The sequence below is a fragment of the Pristiophorus japonicus genome, chromosome 32 (genome assembly GCF_044704955.1).
Source record: "Pristiophorus japonicus isolate sPriJap1 chromosome 32, sPriJap1.hap1, whole genome shotgun sequence".
Classification (NCBI taxonomy): Eukaryota; Metazoa; Chordata; class Chondrichthyes; family Pristiophoridae; genus Pristiophorus; species Pristiophorus japonicus.
This window is the reverse complement of record NC_092008.1, coordinates 7,873,217-7,892,263: the sequence shown is the minus strand read 5'-3', so window position 1 is coordinate 7,892,263 and position 19,047 is coordinate 7,873,217. Positions and strand designations below refer to the sequence as shown.

The 19,047-nt window shown below is 49.3% G+C and overlaps 1 protein-coding gene across 1 annotated transcript; it reads left to right on the top strand.

Annotated features, from left to right (window-relative positions):
* Nucleotides 1–4,958: 4,958 nt before the first annotated feature.
* Nucleotides 4,959–5,777, top strand: LOC139240556 (probable G-protein coupled receptor 139). The gene has a single exon (XM_070869101.1). It carries the CDS (start codon nt 4,959–4,961, stop codon nt 5,775–5,777), a length of 819 nt encoding a protein of 272 aa, XP_070725202.1.
* Nucleotides 5,778–19,047: the final 13,270 nt, after the last annotated feature.

The following is a 19,047-nucleotide window of genomic DNA, read 5'->3' as shown; positions in this document are numbered from 1 at the left end:
CAGTTGTGAGCCAGATACGATCAAATCATTGCCTTGGACCTATGGGAGCTACAATGGGACCCATTCCTGAGAAAATGACCAGTGTAGGAGAGGGTAAGAGTTTTACCGGGGACAAGAACATCAAAACTCTCAGTGCATGAGTGGTACAGCTGATCGCCTGGCTCAGAACTACCTTGGAAAATGGACAATTTATTCAGTCAGGAGTTCTCAAAGGTCATAAGTGAATTATGGGGAGATTTGTCCACGTGCGTAGATGCAGCTAGAAGTGGGGTTGGAATGGAATAGGGGGTGAATAGTGGGTGTGCATGGTGAGCGATGCATGAAGCTGTCGGAGATGGCTTTGTATGTGACTGCAAAAAGAGAGCCGACTGAGTTGGCAAGCTTGAAGAAATCAAATCGACAATCAATGTGCTCAGACTGTTGATTTACCTTTTTTTGTCCTTGCTCATTATTACAGAACTTTTCAACAATGGGACATTCTAGTGTACATCCATAAGTATATTTAGTGGTGCAAGGAGTGTTGGTTCAAAAGGGTTTAACTGAATGTGTTTGTTCATTGACTGTAATTGATATCAGACACCATAGATTAATTAAATGTGTTTGTTCGGTGACTGTTATTAATGCGCCTCTCCATGGACCATAATTGTATCACTGGAGATGTTATCTCTTCTATTAATACGGCAAACACCTCAATGTGTTGTACCACAATCTCGCAGAGAACATCAACTCTGGCACTCACAGGGATCAGCGGCTCTACTGAGAGGAGAAGAATGTATTTCAGAATCAACGAGTTAACGATACTAGCATTCGTTTTTGAGATAGAAAAGATATACTACCCCATTCTCGCTGTTGTCGTAGTTCCTGGTAAGTAACTATGTCTGCCGACACATGCTGTTGATCATGTTTAACTGTGAAACATAGAAACATAGAAAATATGTGCAGGAGTAGGCTATTCGGCCCTTGGAGCCTGCACCGCCATTCAATAAGTTCATGGCTGATCATTCCCTCAGTACGCCTTTCCTGCTTTCTCTCCATACCCCTTGATCCCCTGAGCCGTAAGGGCCATATCTAACTCCCTGTTGAATATATCCAATGAACTGGCAACAACAACTCTCTGCAGCACGGAATTCCATAGGTTAACAACTCTCTGAGTGAAGAAGTTTCTCCTCATCTCAGCCCTAAATGGTCTACCCTTATCCTAAAACTATGTCCCCTGGTTCTGGACTTCCCCAACATCGGGAACATTCTTCCCGCATCTAACCTGTCCACTCCCATCAGAATCTCTACGTTTCTATGAGATCCCCTCTCATCCTTCTAAACTCGAGTGAATAATGGTCCAGTTGATCCTGTCTCTCCTCATATGACAGTCGAGTCCTCCCTGGAATCAGTCTGTTGAACCTTCGCTGCACTCTCTGAGATTGGGAGAGCAAAATTGAACACAATATTTAGGTGAGGCCTCACCAAGGCCCTGTACAAAGGCAGTAAGAACTCCCTGCTCCTTTACTCAAATCCTCTAGCTATGAAGCCCAACATATAATTTGCCTTCTTCACCGCCTGCTGGACCTGCATGCCAACTTTCAGTGACTGATGAACCATTACACCCAGGTCTCGTTGAACCTCCCCTTTTCCTAATCTGCTGCCATTCAGATAATATTCTGCCTTTTTGTTTTTGCCCCCAAAATGTAAAGCCTCACAGTTATCCACATTATACTGCATCTGCCATGCATTTGCCAACTCACCTAACCAGTACAAGTCACCCTGCAGCCTCCTAGCATCCTCCTCACAGCTCACCCTGCCACCCAGCTTAGTGTCATCTGCAAACTTGGAGATATTACACTCAATTCCTTCATCTAAATCGTTAATGTATATTGTAAAGAGCTGGGGCGACACTCCACTAGTCACTGCCTGCCATTCTGAAAAGTACGCATTTATCCCGACTCTCTGCTTACTGTCTGCCAACCAGTTCCCTATCCACATCAGTACATTACCCCCAATACCATGCGCTTTGATTTTGCACATCAATCTCTTGTGCGGGACCTTGTCAAAAGCCTGTTGAAAGTCCAAATACACCACATCCACTGGTTCTCCCTTGTCCACTCTACTAGTTACATTCTCAGAAAATTCCAGAAGATTCGTCAAGCATGATTTCCCTTTCATAAATCCATGGTGACTTGGTCCGATCCTGTCACTGCTTTCCAAATTAGCTGCTATTTCATCCTTAATGATTGATTCCAACATTTCCCCCACTAATGACGTCAGGCTAACTGGTCTATAATTACCCATTTTCTCTCTCCCTCCGTTTTTAAAAAGTGGTGTTATATTAGCAACCCTCCAGTCCATCTGTTGAGGTCACAACATCCAGAAACTAATTGAACCCACATATTCTCTCTGGCTGTGGGGCTGATAATGCTCTGTGATTCCCCAATGTGAGTTGTCTGAGTGCAGTGAATAGACAATATCTTTTCTCAATGTGATAGGGTCAGATAGAGATCGGAATCTTTTGTTAATTTCCAACACAAACAATCTCACTGGATGAATCTCTTATAGTCTGCGTCAGTAGAGCGCATTCTATTCGATTGGACAGATGTGTCCATGGGTTTCCAGAATCCATCACCGTGCACTGGGAAGAGTGAATTATACCAAGTGAGGGAAACCAGTCGTGGCATAAAGCTCAGAAACACACCGTCAATGTTCAACAATGTCCATCTTGATCCAGGACCAGTCTGATGTCCCCCTTTGTACAATCTCTTTCCCAGCATAAGTCAGTGTTCTGGGAGGTTAGGATGGGATTACAAATTCATTCGTGATTGAATGTGTCTCCAGTTATAGATCAATGGATTGATTTCCGATCGTATCTGTGAACAAGGAATCTCCCACCGCGTGTCCATCAAGCACAGTTCAGGAGAATTTCTCAATGAGACCTCATCTGACTCTGCCCCATCTCTTGCTCTGCTTCCGTGCAACTGATTCTTGTTGATTGTCACTGGAGAACAATGAGCGGTGAGTTCACTTTATTGATGCAAATGCAACGCGTCAATTGGAGTCCCATCAAATCTCAACCACAGATACAGAACTCTGGTTTAGCGCTGATGTAGTTGGGTTCAGATATTTAATTCAATCTCAACCACCGATATAGAACTCCGGGTAAACAAATCATCTGATTGGATGCAGAGATTTTAACACACCACACGGTGGTTAATTTAATCTTTGTTATATTAAACACAATCAGAAAAAATGTATAATCACACAGCAGTGGACAGTTTGATCTTTGCGCGATTTTGTAAATTGGACAATTAGAATTAGCCGCCGGTTATACACCATCACCCATTGCCTTCACATTAATGTGGGATGTATAAAACTGGATTTGTTCCACTTTGCCCAATTTACACCAGGACAGCTAGATTTTAACAGATCGAGCATCTGTGGAGAGAAGGGAACGCCAGGTGCGTGCCATCCTCAAAACAGGGTTGGTCGTCGTATAAGAACATTTATTGTCTAGATTATTTGAAACCATTTGGAGGATCGGTGAGTTCAATGTCGTCGAAAATGTTATTTAATAACGTGTTATTTTCACGGGATTTCAAATGTTAGATTTAAATGCATGTGGAAGCATTGTTCTGATTTATCAGTTGCTTTCACACCAGATTAATATGTTAAATATTTTTCCCTTCCTAACCTCAAACAACAGCTCCTTTTTGTGTCCTGATACCGCGTAGGAATACCCTAAGCATTCGAGTCAGAGGGAATCACAGCCCAATTTTCACACAATATCCAAACTCGCTTTGCTCCCGTATTTTGTTCATGCTCTTCCAGGGTCTACCTCAAGGGTGAATGACTCACTGTCCCCTGGTTACTGACTCAATCTCCCCGGTAACTGACTCACTCTCCCCTGGTAACTGACTCACTCTCCCCCGGTCACTGACTCACTCTCCCCCAGTCACTGACTCATTCTCCCCGGTCACTGACTCACTCTCCCTGGTGACTGAATCAATCTCCCCAGGTCACTGACTCACTCTCCACTGGTTACTGATGTATTTTCCCTGGTTACTGATGTATTTTCCCTGGTTACTGATTCACTCTCCCCTGGTTACTGACTCATTCTCCCCTGGTTACTGACTCACTCTCCCCGGTCACTGACTCACTCTCCCCTGGTGACTGACTCACTCTCCCCCGGTCACTGACTCACTCTCCCCTGGTTATTGACTCACTTTCCCTGGTTACTGACTCACTCTCCCCTGGTTACTGACTCACTTTCCTTGGTTACTGATTCACTCTCCCATGGTTACTGACTCACTCTCGCTGGTTACTGACTCACTCTCCCCTGGTCACTGACTCACTCTCCCTGGTTACTGACTCACTCTCCCTGGTTATTGATTCACTCACCACTGGTCACTGATTCACTCTCCCCGGTCACTGAATTACTCTCCCCTGTTCACTGACTCACTCACCCCGGTCACTGACTCACCCTCCCTGGTCACTGACTCACTCTCCCCCAGTCACTGACTCACTCTCCCCGTCACTGACTAACGCTCGCCCGGTCACTGATTCATTCCCAAATTTCCCAAACTAACTCCTGATTGGGTGCAGACTGGGAATACAATCCCAGAAGGTCGATGGTTCCAGGGTTCCTGCAGCAGCAGGCAATGAATCAACAAACCTGGAGATGAGGGCTAATACCACTTCAATATTAATCCTCTGATTAGATGGCACATTACTATTGCAAAATTAAATCCCATTCCCGGGTTCAGTCTACCATTCATTGCAGATTAGTGAGGTGCACAATTTGCATTGTACACCCTGTCTCCATCTGAAAGTCCTTTCTCAGGAACATTATTAAATTCCATCACTCTAACAAATGTAGAAATTTTATCCCAACCCCATCAACCTGATAAATTCACTTTCAACCTGCTGTGTTAATTTCCTGTTGATTTCCATTCCTCACAGCTAATTTAGTGACGATGGTGATCCTGTCTCGTGGAATGTGCGGTCTCTCCAAATGCGTCACACGCTACTTGATGGCCATGGCAGCGGCAGATCTGCTGGTCATTATCACCGACCTGATGTTGAGGCAGATTCCAATTGCTCATCATCTGTATTTTGTGAAGCGAATCCCCCTGTGTAATATCCACGCCGTCCTGCTTTATGCAGCCACAGACTGTTCTGTCTGGTTCACCGTCACTTTCACATTTGATCGATTCGTGGCAATTTGTTGCCAGAAGCTGAAAACTAAATATTGCACTGAAAAAACCGCGGCTATGCTTCTTGTAACAGTGACTTTGCTAAGTTTTTTAAAGAGCATTTTCTGGTACTTTATGTATGTACCTTGGTACACGTTGAGCAATACCCCCTGGTTCTGTTACGTAAGTGCTCTTGTCATGGTTTCAGATTTGTGGGCAACACTCGAGCTTCTTCATTATATTCTAACCCCGTGCATCCCATTTGTTCTGATCCTGCTACTCAATGCTTTAACTATCAGACACATTTTAGTGGCCAGCAGAGCTCGCCGGAGACTCCGGGATCACAGCAGCGAGGGGATTCCCAGTGACATAGAGATGGAGAGACGAAGGAAATCCATCATTTTACTGCTCGTTATCTCGTGGAATTTCATAATGTTATGGGCTGTTTTTATGTTCTTTTCTATTTGGAACCGGATTTTGCATTTAGGTTATGATATTATACATGTATCTTACTACATAAAAGAAATAGGATTCATGCTCCAGCTCCTGAGTTGCTGCACAAACACTTGTATTTATGCTATGACACAGAGTAAGTTCTGAGAGCAGTTGAAGAATGTGGTAAAATGTCCGTCTTTCTTCATTGTTAAAATCATTAAAAGATGAGTAGACGTTCCAGCAGTACAACTGAATTCTAGTTCATGTTCTCAACGACCCGATCTACATGATGCAGCGAAAGATGTGAAGAACGAGAAGTCCATAGCGGGTATCCATGATTTCTCATGCAGAAAGTAAAGTAAATTCAATATAGATGGTATCGCGGCAGATTTGTTTAAGGAAACATGGCTTGATGTGGGGACGTCGTGGTTTAATGCAATCACATATTATATAGACGTATTTTGCACTGGTTGACATTATAGTATCATATTACGAGGACATAATTAACCTAATAAAATATACAGCTCACCGGATCATTTCAGGGCTTTCGATCTAGATGACATGAACAGTCAAAACGATATGCTAAGGATACCCGCTGAAACATTTCATAGACTAACATAGCACATAACATATAATTCGCCCCATCACGCATTCACCAGCTCATCGAAAGAGCTATACAATTAATCCCAGTCAGTTGCTTTTCCCACATAGTTAGTGCTGCATCGGGTTCCTCCAGCCTTCCAGTCAGGTCATTCACGATAATAATTCGTGTTGTTAAAAAACATCTCTTTTCCCCACTAGATTTCTTGTCAGTTATCGTAAATCCATGTGCTCTGGTTTCAGACCCTCCATCCAATGGAAACAATTTCCGTCTATCTAGTCCAGCAAACCCTTTCATAGTTCAATCTCACAAACCTTTTGCACCTGTGAAGTAACACGTCTCCATCTTCCTACAGCTCCTTTGAAATTGCACCACTTAATGTACTTTGCTCCTGCTGACTTTGACCACTAATATGCTTCAGTACACAATTATCTGCATTAAATTTCAACAGCGAAGCTTCCGCCCATTTCACTGGCCTGCCTATATCGCCCTGATGTCGGATACTTTCCTCTCCAGTTGCTACATTCGTAAATTTGTGATATTTGCAAACTTTGACATAATGCCCTGTGTACTGAAGTCCAGGACATTAATATGTATCATAAAGGAGAAGTGGTCCCAACACCGCCACCTGTCGGACACTACCGGATACATCTCTCCAGTCTGAATAATAACCGTTCCCTGCAACACTCTGCTTTCCGCCTCTCAGCCAATTTCGTAGCTATGCAACCAATGTCCCTTAAATACGATAGGCTTCAATTTTGCCAGCAAATCTACTATGCGGCACTTCATCAAATGTCTTTTGAAAGTTCCTCAAATAACTTAATCAAGTTAGTCAAGCACGATTTGCCACTGGCCACTTAGACTAACATGAGCAGTTAAGACCACAAGCTTACATAAGAACATAAGAAGATAAGAGCATAAGAAATAGGAGCAGGAGTAGGCCATACAGCACTTCGAGCCTGCTCACCATTCAATATGATCATGGCTGCATTGATCATGGACTCAGCTCCACTACCCCGCCCGCTCCCCATAACCCCTTATTCCCTTATCGTATAAGAAACTGTCTATATCTGTTTTAAATTTATTCAACATCAGATGAGTCCCTTGCATGTGAATAAATTTCGGTACCACTCTCATGGACACGGCAAGTAAATGTTGTATCAATTATTGAAGAATGAAAGTGTATTAATCAGACATCTCAGTCCTCAAGTTTGAGTTAAGTGGGAGTATAATTGGCTATCCCATAGATTCAACATAATTGGCGACCGTGTCAACACTACGACTAATAAAGACTTTTAATGTCTGATTTGGTGACAGGACTGCCCAACTCTAGTCAAATAGACGTGTATAGTGCAGATTCGGCAATATGGAGATTCTGGGCGAATATATTGATGCACGTTTGATGTAATATGGTGGCCTAACAATGCGGGTTAGTGATCGCACCGGAAATACAGATCCATGAGTGAGTTAGCCCAGATCCGGAGGACGGGGAGTACCAAGGTTCCAGGGATGTTTTTCATGGTTGTGGTTCTATCCAACTCCCGTAAGCATCTCAGAAAGGAGTGTGACAGATTGGAGGCAGTAAATGGGTGAACATTTGAGTAAGAGTGATCATCGTATCATAAGCTTTAAATTAATACCAGAGAAGAGCAAGGTACAAACTAAAGTAGAAATTCTGATTTGGATCGCGGAAAACTTCAGTGCGATGAGAGGGGATCTATCGGGGTAAAGTGGATCCAAAGATTAGCAGGAAAATCTGGAGCAGAACATCACGAGGAGCCGTTTCAGGTACAGGCTAGCGACATTCCAACAAGAGGCAAAGAAAATGGAACCAAAAGCACGGCTCCTTGGATGATGCGATAATATGATTAAACAAAAAAAGCGAGTGTATGATGCAAGTCAGGAGAATTCGTCAAGGGAGTACCGGGCCAAATACAAGAAGTTGAGGGGGAAAAGTGAAGAGGAAAATAAAACTGTCAAAGAGATAATATGAGAATAGAATGGCAGTTGACATAAAAGGGAAGCCAAAAATCTTCTACCGACATTTAAATGGTAATAGGATATTAAGAAGCGGTTTGTGGCCGATTATGGATAAAGAAGGTGATATTTGCTGAGAGGCGCATGTGATGGCGAGAATATTTAATGAGTACTTTGTGTCAGTGTTTACAAAGAAATTAGATGCTGACAAAATATTGGTAGAAGCGGAGATGGTGGAGCTAATTGAGTGGTAGGATGTACTGGAAAGTCTGGATAAACTGTGAGTAGATAAGTCGTCTGTCCAGATGTCGGGCATTTCAGCTAGCTAATAGAAGTGTAGTGGAGATTGCGGAATGGCTTGACATGATCTTTCAATCTTCCCTAGATGCAGTGGAGGTGCCAGATGATTGGAAATTGGCAAACGTGACAAGGGTGTCTGGACAATCCTAGCAACAACAGGGCGGTCAGTGTAACATCAGTGGTGCATATGATTTTAGAAACCATAATCAAGTAAACAAGCAACAGGCACTTGGAGAGACTGAAACTACTTAAGGAGAGCAAGCACTGATTTTAAAAGGCAGATCGTGTTTGCCTAATCTAATTTCATTTTTTGATTAAGAACCATGGAAGGTGGATAAGGGTCCGCAGTGGATTTTATCGATATGGACCTTAAGAAAGTATGGACAAAGGCTGGTTGACAACATTGAAGATGATCTAATAGGAGGGCCAGTGTCAGCTTGGAGAACAAATTGGCTGAAGGACAAAAAACAGCGAGTCATGGTAAATAATTGTTTTTCAGACTGCAGGATGGTAAACCGTGCTCTTTCCCAAGGGCCAGTGCTAGGACCACTGCTTTTTTGCTATTGATAAATTACTTAGGTATTACAATAGACTACAATTACAAAATTTGCCGCTGATACCGAACTTGGAGGTGTGGCATACAGTGAAGATGATACTAGTCGACTTCTACAGAACATAGCTAGGCTCACAGAATGCGCAGACAAGTCACATTTGGAAGTTAATACATAGAAGTGTGAGGTGATACATTGTGGCACAGTTGTAAATAATTTACAGCCACAGAGGCACCGATGTGTTCATTGGATCAATCTTTGATGGTGGCAGGATATATTGAGTAGTTTGCCAAGCAAATGAGAACTTGGGCTTTATAAAGAGAGGTATTTTGTACAAACGCAAGGAAGTTACGTTGAACCTTTATAAAGCTCTGGTTAGGCTACAACTCGAGTATGGCATTCCGTTCTGGTCACAACATATTAGTAATGACGTGAGAATTTGATTGACATATTGCAGAGGAGATTTACCAGAACTGTTCTCGGTATGAGGGATTTTAGCTATAGGATTAGGTTGGAGATGCTGGGGTTCTTCTTTTTGGAGCAAATGACTTTGAGGGGAGAATGGATAGAGGTGTGCGAGATTATGACGGCATCGAATAAGGTAGACAGAGACAGCTGTTCCGATTCGCTGATGGTAAAATGACGAGGGGTTGCTGATTCAAGCTGGAGATACAGAGGGGAAGTGATGAAGAACTCTTTTACACAGCGAATGGCAATGATCTGGGATTCATTGCCGATGAGGGTGGTAGAAGCAGAGACGATCAATGATTTCAAAATGAAGTTGTTTAGGCACATGAGGACTACGGGACTAGCGCGGCTGAATGGAACTCGACAGAAGTTTGGAGCATCTGGCATTCTCTGCATTATTGCATTATTTATTAAGGATGTCATCCACACTATTCTGCGAACCCCTGTATCTCCGATTCCCTACTTGCACTTTATCCACCGTAAAGTGTGGCATCCGTTAATGCCCACCCTGCACACCTCTTCCACAATCTCCAACACCAACTCCATCGACAAACTATTCTCCACTTAAAGCCGCATATCAGCCACCTACCACATACCCACCGCCCCAGCAGCTCCAAGTCCAGTTCCAAACTATTCTCCACTTACAGCCACTTCACCTCCACCTCCCATTTACCCACCGCTCACAGTTGCACCAGCTCCAACCCAACCTGCACCATGTTACCTGCCACCACTTTGTTCCCCTCCAGCTCCACCCCTTAGATATCCTTCAGCAACTCCTTGTGTACGAATAGAACCCATTATCAAGTCAACCTCTCGCCATTGACAGGTGGAAGTCGGTAGATTAGCGACCGTTGGACCACGTTGTTTGAACCCACTCAGCGAGTTTGAAATGCGAGGTCTCCCGGGATAAGATCCAGGACGAACCCTGCTGTTCCCAATTTTAAGTGAAGCAAACCAACAACAACATCGCCATCATCTGCGATCAGTGAGGACTTTCTCCCAATTCCACATCATTATCCTGACGGATATCATCGTCATCGTAATTCACACAGACCCTTGCTGTGAAAGACGTTTAGAAAGAAAATGCATCATGCGCCCGCCCCCAACCCAGAGCGTGTGCCGGGAGACAACAGGCTGTAGTTCTATCACAGCTCCATTCTTCAAAGTGGAAATTATATGGAGGAAGTGCATAGAGTCAATGGCTTTCTGCACTGGCCCGCAGTAACGGCGTTGGGATATGGATTGAAGGCGATTAAATGGAGTTAAGATACAGATCAGCGAGAGTATAATAGAATGGCTGTCTAGGCTCGAGGGGATGAAAACCCACTCCTTTTCCTCTGTTCCTATTGCGTCGCCACCAGCTTGGCTGTACATCTATACTGTAAGATTATGTGATTCGAAGACATCTCCTCTGGCAATTCACAGCAAGGGAGCTTGTTTGATGCCAGCGGAGACTGTTCAATTAGACAACTGCAACACTCATGGTTTCTTTGGGATATTTAGACAAGCTGGGTGGGGTATGAAGAATGGGAATGGGAATCCCATGTATTAAGTTTTGAGATGGAGAGTGCAGGAAGGTCTACCCGAGTCTAGCAATGCGGCAATAAATTTAATGTTCAGTTAGGCTAGATTAGTGATTGTGCAAAGCAGGATGTCTTTTTTGATAAGGGGAGAATAACCCAAAAAGTGTATTTTAAATATATGATAAAACATCATTAGAAGACTCTGTGGATGTTCTGTTCCGAAAGCAATTTTAAGTAATACATAACGATCAGCTTTTAGTACAATAGATTGGTAAATGTCATAGGAGACACAGCAAACTTCAGGTTTTATCGTTAATAAGTGGTGGAGGGATGACTGTGCGGCGAGACGGAATGGATTTGGATGATACAAAGTGATGATGAAGATGTGTAAATGAATTTAATGTAGAATGAATCCAAATTGAACAAAATAAGCCGATAGACTACTGATCCATTGTTCACCACGCATGGTTTTGAGACATATCTGCATCGTTGCTGTGTTGATGAGGTTCCCAGACTGAGGGGAGTTCACTAACTTTTTATTGCCTGTGGGCAACTGATAAACTGTAAAATTTGGAAGAAAATTCAAACGGATCAGCACAAGGAAAAATAATTTTAATAAAAGTATCTGCACTATTTGATTCATCGAGCTAAAAGGTTAAACGTGTGTCCCCCTCTCCACAGATGGTCATAGAAACATAGAAACATAGAAAATAGGTGCAGGAGCAGGCCATTCGGCCCTTCGAGCCTGCACCACCATTCAACATGATCATGGCTGATCATGCAACTTCAGTACACCTTTCCTGCTTTCTCTCCATACCCCCTGATCCCGTTAGCCATAAGGCCCATATCTAACTCCCTTATGAATATATCCAACCAACTAGCATCAACAACTTTCTGCGGTAAAGAATTCCAAAGGTTAACCACTCTCTCAGTGAAGATGTTTGTCTTCATCTCAGTCATAAATGGCTTACCCCTTATTCTTAGACTGTGACCCCTGGACCTCCAGAGTGTTTCCAGAATGTTCTAAATAATTCCATTCTCAGCTTCTGCGGTATTTTGCTTTGTGTTTTATGAAGTTGCTCCTTGTGTAACGAAAAGCGCAGAAAATGAAGTAACAATTGAAAAGAAAGTGGCCTTGACAGTGTGAATCTTGGTGTTGAGAAATAGAACTGTCGGCCCCTGGTCCGGATATCCGGGTTCGATTCCCGGCCATCTGGGTTCGATTCCTGGCCAATGCACTGTTGCATCTCTCATTAATTTATTTCAGTAAACATATTAAATTTAAGAAGTGACACAAGCCGTTGAGCAAAGAAAGACAATGTTAAGACTGTATCAAACGTACCATCGATTTGATTTCCAGAGAACAAAATAAGTGAAGGAAGGTAACTCAATCCCCTCACACCCGTGGCACAAGGCGGCGCTGTGGGTAGGAAGCGTTGCAGGTAGGGGGCGCTGCAGGTCGGGCCACTGTAGGTGGGGGCTGCTGCAGGTGGGGGGCACTGTGGGTAGGGAGCATTACATGTAGGGGGTGCTGCAGGTAGGGGCCGTTGCGTGTGGAGGTCACTGTGGTTATGGAGTTCTGTGGGTCGGGGGCACTGCGGGTATGAGGCAATATCGTTAGGGGGCACTGTGGTTCAGGGCATTGCCGTTAGGGAGTGCTGAAGGTAGGGTGCATCGTGTGTAGGAGGCGCTGTGGGTAGGGGGCGCTGCAGGTAGGGGGCGCTGCGGGTAGGGGGCACGGCGGGCAGGGGGCGCTGCAGGTAGGGGCACAGTGGATGGGGGACACTGCAGGTAGGGGGCGTTGCATGTCGGTGGCACTGCAGGTAGGGGGCGCTGCAGGTACGGGGCACTGTTGGTGGTGGGGCATGCTGCAAGAAGGATGCGCTATGGCTGAGTGGCACAGCAGATAGGTGGCGGAGCATGTATTAGATGCTGTACGTAGCAGGCGCTGTGTGTATGGGGCACTGCAGATAGGGGGCGCTGCAGGTATGGTGCAATGCATGTAGGGGGCACTGCATGTGGGGGTTGCTGCGCGTAGGGAGCACTGCAGGTAATGCACACTGCGGATAGGGGGCGCTGTGTGTAAGGGGCGCTACAGGTATGGTGCACTGCAGGTACAGGCACTGCAGGATGTGGGCATTATGGGCGGAGGGGGGCACCACCTGTAGCGGGCGCTGTAGGAATGGATTGCTGCAGGTAGGGTGCACTGCAGGTTAGGGGAGCTGCAGGTAGGACACGTCGTGGATAGGGGCGATGCGGGTAGGGGTGCTGCAGAGAGGGGGCGATATGGGTAGGGGCGCTGTGTGTAAGCGGCGCTACAGGTACCATGCACTGCTGGTAGGGGCACTGCAGGCATGGGGTGCCACATGTAGGGGGCGCTGTGGGTAGTGGGGGTGTTCTTTATGTAGGAGGCGCCGCGGTTAGAGACCGCTGCAGGTAGGGAGTGCTGCTGTTGAGGGTGCGGTCTGTAGGGGGCACTACAGGTAGGGTGCACTGCAGGAATGGGCGCTGTGGGTCGTGAGCACTATGGGTGCGGGCACTGCAGGTCGCGGAAGCTGTAGGTAGTGGGCGCCGCAGATAGCGGGGTGATGCGGGTCGGGGCGCTGCAGGGAGGGGGCGCTGTGTGTAAGGGGCGCTGCAGGAAGCGTACGCTGTGGGTAATGGGCACTATGGGTGGGGGGGCTCTGCAGGTGAGGGGCACCGCATGTAGGGGGTGATGTGGGTAGTCGGCGCTGCCGGATGGGGGCTCTATAGGTAGGAGGCGCTGCAGGTAGAGGGCGCTGCAGTAAGGGAAACTTCGATTAGGGGGCGCTGCAGGTCGGGTGCGCTGCAGGTAGGGGCACAGCAGGAGGTGGCGCTGCCGGTACGGGTGCTGCAGGTTCGTGGCTCTGCAGTTCGAAGGTGCTGTTGATGGAGGGCGCTGCAGGTAAGAGGGTGCTGCCAGTAGGGGGCGCAGCAGGTAGGCGGCGCAGTGGGATTTGGAGTGCTGCCAGTCGGAGGCGCTGCGGGTAGGGGGCGCTGTATGTATGGGACGTGGCGGGTATCGGGGGCTCTGCAGGTAGGGGACGCTGCGGGTGGGGGGAGGCACTGCAGGTAGGGTGTGCTGCATGCAGGGAGCGCTGTGGGTAGGACGCACTGCAAGTGGGGGGTGATGCGGTTCGTGGGCAATGTGGGTAGAGGGCGATGCGGGTAGAGGGCGCTGCGTGTGAGGGCACTGTGAGTAGGGAGCACTGCACATAGATGCCGCTGCTAGTAGGGAACGCTGCGTGCACTGTGGGTATGAGGCGCTGCACATAGACGTCGTTGCAGGTAGGGGGCACGAGAGTAAGGGGGTGCTGCAGGTAGGGGGCGCTGCAGGTAGAGGGCGCTCAGGGTACTGTGTGTTCGGGGTATGGGGCACTGTGGGTAAAGGCGCTGCAGGTATGGGGCACTGCAGGTTGGTGATGCTGTTTGTAGGGGTGCAGTGGGTAGGGGGTGTCCTGGTGGGTGCTACAAGTAGTGGGCGCTGCAGGTAGCGGGCACTGTGTTGGGGGGGGCGCTGTGTGTAGGAGTTGCTGCTGGCAGGGGGCGCTGTGGGAAGGGGTGCTGCAGGTAGGGCGTGCTGTGTGCAGGGGCTCTGCAGGTTGATGGCGCTGTGTATATGGGGTGCTGTGGGTAGGGGGCGCCCTGGTGTGGGGTGCAATGAATAGGGGGCGCGGCAGGTAGGTGGCACTGCAGATAGGGGACGCTGCGGGTAGGGGGCGTTGTAGGTAGGGGGGTGCTGTGCGTAGGGCGTCTGCAGGTAGGTGGCTCAGCAGGTGAGGGTGCACTGTGGTTAGGGGCCGGTGCAGGTAAGAGAGACTGCGGGTAGGGAGCACTGCAGGCAGGGGGTGCTGCATGTGGAGGATGCTGTGGTTAGGGGCCTCTGTGGGTTGGGAGAGCTGCATGTGGTGGCGCTGTGGGTGGGGGGGCACTATGCTTAGGAGGCACTTTGGGTGGGGGCACTGCTGGCAGGGGCACTGAGGGAAGGGAGCAGTTCAGGTAGTGGGAGCTGCAGGTAGGGGGAGCTGAAGGTCAGGAATACTGCAGGTAGGGGGCACTGCAGGTAGTGTGCGCTGCAGATACGGGGCACGGTGGGGGGGGAAGCACTGTGGGTAGGTGATGCTGGTGGCAGGGGACGCTGCGGGAAGTGGGTTAAGCGGGTGCGTGGCACAGCAGATGGAGGCACCACATGTAGGGGGCGCGGTTAGTAGAAGGTGCTGTGGGTAGGTGGCACTGTAGATAGGGGGCACTGCCGGTAATAGGCATTGCAGGTAAGGGGCGCTGCAGGTAGGGGGCGCTGCAGATAGACGGCGTTGTATATCAGGGGCGCTGTAGATGTGGGGCACTGCGGGTAGGGGGCACTGCAAGTGGGGGGGCTGCGGGTAGGGGCACTGCAGGTAAGTGGCACTGCAGGTTGGGACACTGCAAGTAGGGGGCACTGTGGGATGGGGTGCTGCGGGATGGGGGCGCTTCAGGTAGGGGCGCTGCCGATAGGGGCGCTGCGTGTTGGTGGCACTGAAGGTAGGGGCACTGCGGGTAAGGGCACTGCAGTAGGGATCGATGCGGGTAGGGGGCGCTTAGTGTGAGGGCCACTACGGTTACGGGGCGCTGTTGGTTGTGTCGCTGCCGGTAGGTGGTGCTGTGGTTGGGAGGCATTATGGAGGGGCTGTGCAGGTAGGGGGCGCTGCATTTAGGGGACACTGCATGTGTGGGGTGAGTGCATAGAGGGCGCTGCAGGTATGTGGCGCTGTAGGTGAGGGAAGCAGCAGGTAGGTGGTGCTGTGGGTAGAGAGCATTGCAGATAAGGGCTGCTGCAGGTAGGGTGCGCTGTGGGTGGGGTGTGCTGCAGGTGGGAAGGGAGGGGGTGTGCTTTGGTTACGGGGCTCTGAAGATAGAGGGCACAGTGGGTAGGGGCCGCTGCAGGACGGGGTCGCTGCGGCTAGAGCGCTCTGCATGTGGAGGGTTCTGTGGTTATGGGGCTCTGTGGGTGAGGGGAGCAGCAAGTAGGGGCGCTGCGGATACGAGGCATCATGTTTAGGGGGCGCTGTGAGTAGGGGCCACTTTGGGGAGATGCGCTGCCTTTAGGGTGTATGGAGAGTAGCGGGCACTGCAGGTAGGGGGCGCTGCGGGAAGGGGACGTGCAGATAGGGGGCGCTGAGGGTAGGGGGCGCTGCAGGTAGGGTGCTCTTTGGGTCGGGGGCACTGCAGGTTGGGGGCGCTGCTGTTCAGGGGTGCTGCAGGTAGGGGGCACTGCAGACAGGGCGCTGCAGGTAGAGGTGCTGTGGGCAGCAGGCTCTGCAGGTGGGGTGCTGCAAGTAGGGAGCACTGCAGGTCGATGGCGCTGTGTGTGGGGACGCTGTGGATAGCGAGTGCTGCAGGTAGGGGGCACTGCAGTAAGGGGGTGCTGCAGGTATGGGGCGCTGCGAGTAGGGGACGTTGAAATTAGGGGCGACTGCAGGTAGGGGATGCTGCGGATCGGGGCCGCTGCAGGTAGGTGGCACTGCTGGCAGGGAGCGCTGCATGTAGAGGGCGCTCTGGTTCGGGGGCTTTGTGGGTCAGGGGCATTACGGGTAGTGACGCTGCGGTTAGCGGGTACTATGGTTAGGGGGCATTGTGGATAGGGAGCGCTGTAGGTAGGCTCACTGCCGGTAGGGGCGCTGAGGGTAGGGGGTGCTGCAGGTCGGGAGTGCTGCAGGAAGGGGGCACTGCGGGTAGGGTGTGTTGCAGGTAGGGGGTACTGCAGCTGGGGGCACTGCAGGTAGGGGCCACTGTGTGTCGGTGCACTCTGGGTAGCGGGCACTGTAGGTAGCGGGCTCTGCAGGAGGGGGCGCTGTAGGTAGGGGATGCTGCAGGTAGGCGACGCTGCAGGTTGTGGGTTCTGCAGTTCGGGGCCCCTGTGAATGGCGGCGCTGCAGTTAAGAGGGCACTACCGGTAGGAGGTGCTGCAGGTAGGGGACGCTGTGGGTGGCGGGGCGCCGTGGGTACTGAGCCACACAGACCAAGTTGGGCTCAGGCTTCATTCCCGGCCCGTGGTACTTTAGATCATCTCACGAGATGTGCTACCGAGACAATATAACACAGGAAATGTCCAGGCTTCATCGCTGGCCTGTGCTGAGTCAGCAGATATCACACGGCGTGGCACTGAGCCCCACACAGAGCAGTTTGAGCCCATGATCATTCCACGGCATGTGTTGTGTTAGCTGACCTCTCTTGGTGTGGTACAAAACCAAATCCTACAGGTAACGCCCAGGTTTCATCTGTGGTATATGCTGAACTCGCTGATCTCAACTATGGCCTGGGCATGAGCTGGGCAACTGTCAGATTCTCAGTAGAATGTCCAGGCTCTGCAGCTGGATAGTTATATCTAGGTCAGTGCAGTTTAGCTCTAGGTTTGTGTTGGAGCAACCAGAGTCTATGAAGAAGCTGAAAGTTCATCGACCTGAAAAGTTCACTCTGTTTCTCTCGACCGAGGTGTTGCCTGATATACTGAGTATATACATATTTTCCGTTTTTCGTTCAGATTTCCAGCATCTGCTTTATTTTGCTTTTGTTTCTAAGAATACGCTGCCTGGATTTGTACAGGAGATGTCTGGCTCTGTGTAAATGCTAGCTGGGTCTGTGCAAATGCTGCCCGGGGCTGTGTGGTAGCTGGCTGGCTCCATGTAATAGCTGCCCGGGTCTGTGTAGGAGCTGTCTGGGTCGATGTCGGAGCGCACTCTCTGTGTATAGGAGCTATGTGTATTGCAGCTCGCGGTGTCAGGGCTGGAGCAGACTGCGTTGGTTCAAGAGTTGCCTGCCACAATGCAGCAGATGATCCTGTCTGCGGAGGAGCGCCTGTTTTGGTGTGGACTGTCTCGGTCTCTGCTGGAGCTCACTGGGTCAGTGTGGGAGCTGCCTGGATCTGGGTTCAAGCTTTGAATTCAGTGCCGTTGCTGTCGTGGTCTGTGAAATGAGCTGTCCGGGTCTCCCAAAGAAGCTATCCATGAACATGTAGGAACTGTCCGGTGCTTTCTGTAAACTATCTGTGCTCGGGTAGGAACTGTCTATATCAGTGTGGAGACTACTTGGGGAGGCTTATATGCTCCCTGGGTCACGGTAGGAGCTGTCTAGGTCAAAACTGGGCCCTATGGATCTGTGCAGCAGCTGGCTGTGTCTGTGAAAGGAACTGCTTCCATCCATGTCGGGGCTGTCTGTGGCTGTGTGGGGCTGTATTGAACTGTGTAGGAGTTGTCTGGGGCTGGTTATGGGATGTTTAGTTCAGTGTAGGTGATGCTGGGTCTGTGTAGTTGATATCTGGGTCTGTGTAGGAACAGTACCTGCTTGCATAGGAGTTGCCTGGCTCTGTGCAGGAGCGTCCTGGATCTGTTTAGGAAGAGTCTGGGTCTGAATAGGAGCAATTTAATTGTGTGCAGAGACTGCCTGAGACTGCACAGGAACAGTCTGAGCCTGCGTCGGAACAGTCTCTTTAGGAGCTGTCTAGCTGTGCGTAAGAGCAGCCCGAGTCAGGGTAGGCTCATTCCGGGTCTGTTTGGCACAGTATGGGTCAGTGTAGGCACAGTTTGGGTCTGTGTAGGCACAGTTTGGGTCTGTGTAGGCAGATTTTGGGTCTTTTTGGTACAGCCTGGGTCTGTGCAGGCACAGTCTGGGTCTGTGTAGGAACTGTCTGGGTCTGTGTAGGAACTGTCTGGGTCAGTGTAGGACAGTCTGAGTCTGTGTAGGTACAGTCTGCGTCTGTGTAGCACAGTCTGGGTCTGTGTAGGCAGAGTCTGGGTCAGTGTAGGCAGAGTCTGGGTCAGTGTAGGCACAGTCTGGGTATGTGTAGGTACAGCCTGGGTCTGCGTAGGCACACTCTGGGGCTCTGTAGCACTGTCTGGGTCTGTGTAGGGTCTGCATAGCCAATCCTGGTCAGTATAGAGCAGTCTGGCTCTGTGTAGCCACATTCTCGGTCTGTGTAGGCGGAGTCTGAGTCTGTGTAGGCGGAGTCTGGGTCTGTG

Coding starts and splice junctions, on each gene's coding strand:
- LOC139240556 (XM_070869101.1), top strand. CDS start 4,959: ATGGTGATCCTGTCTCGTGGAATGTGCGGTCTCTCCAAATGCGTCACA.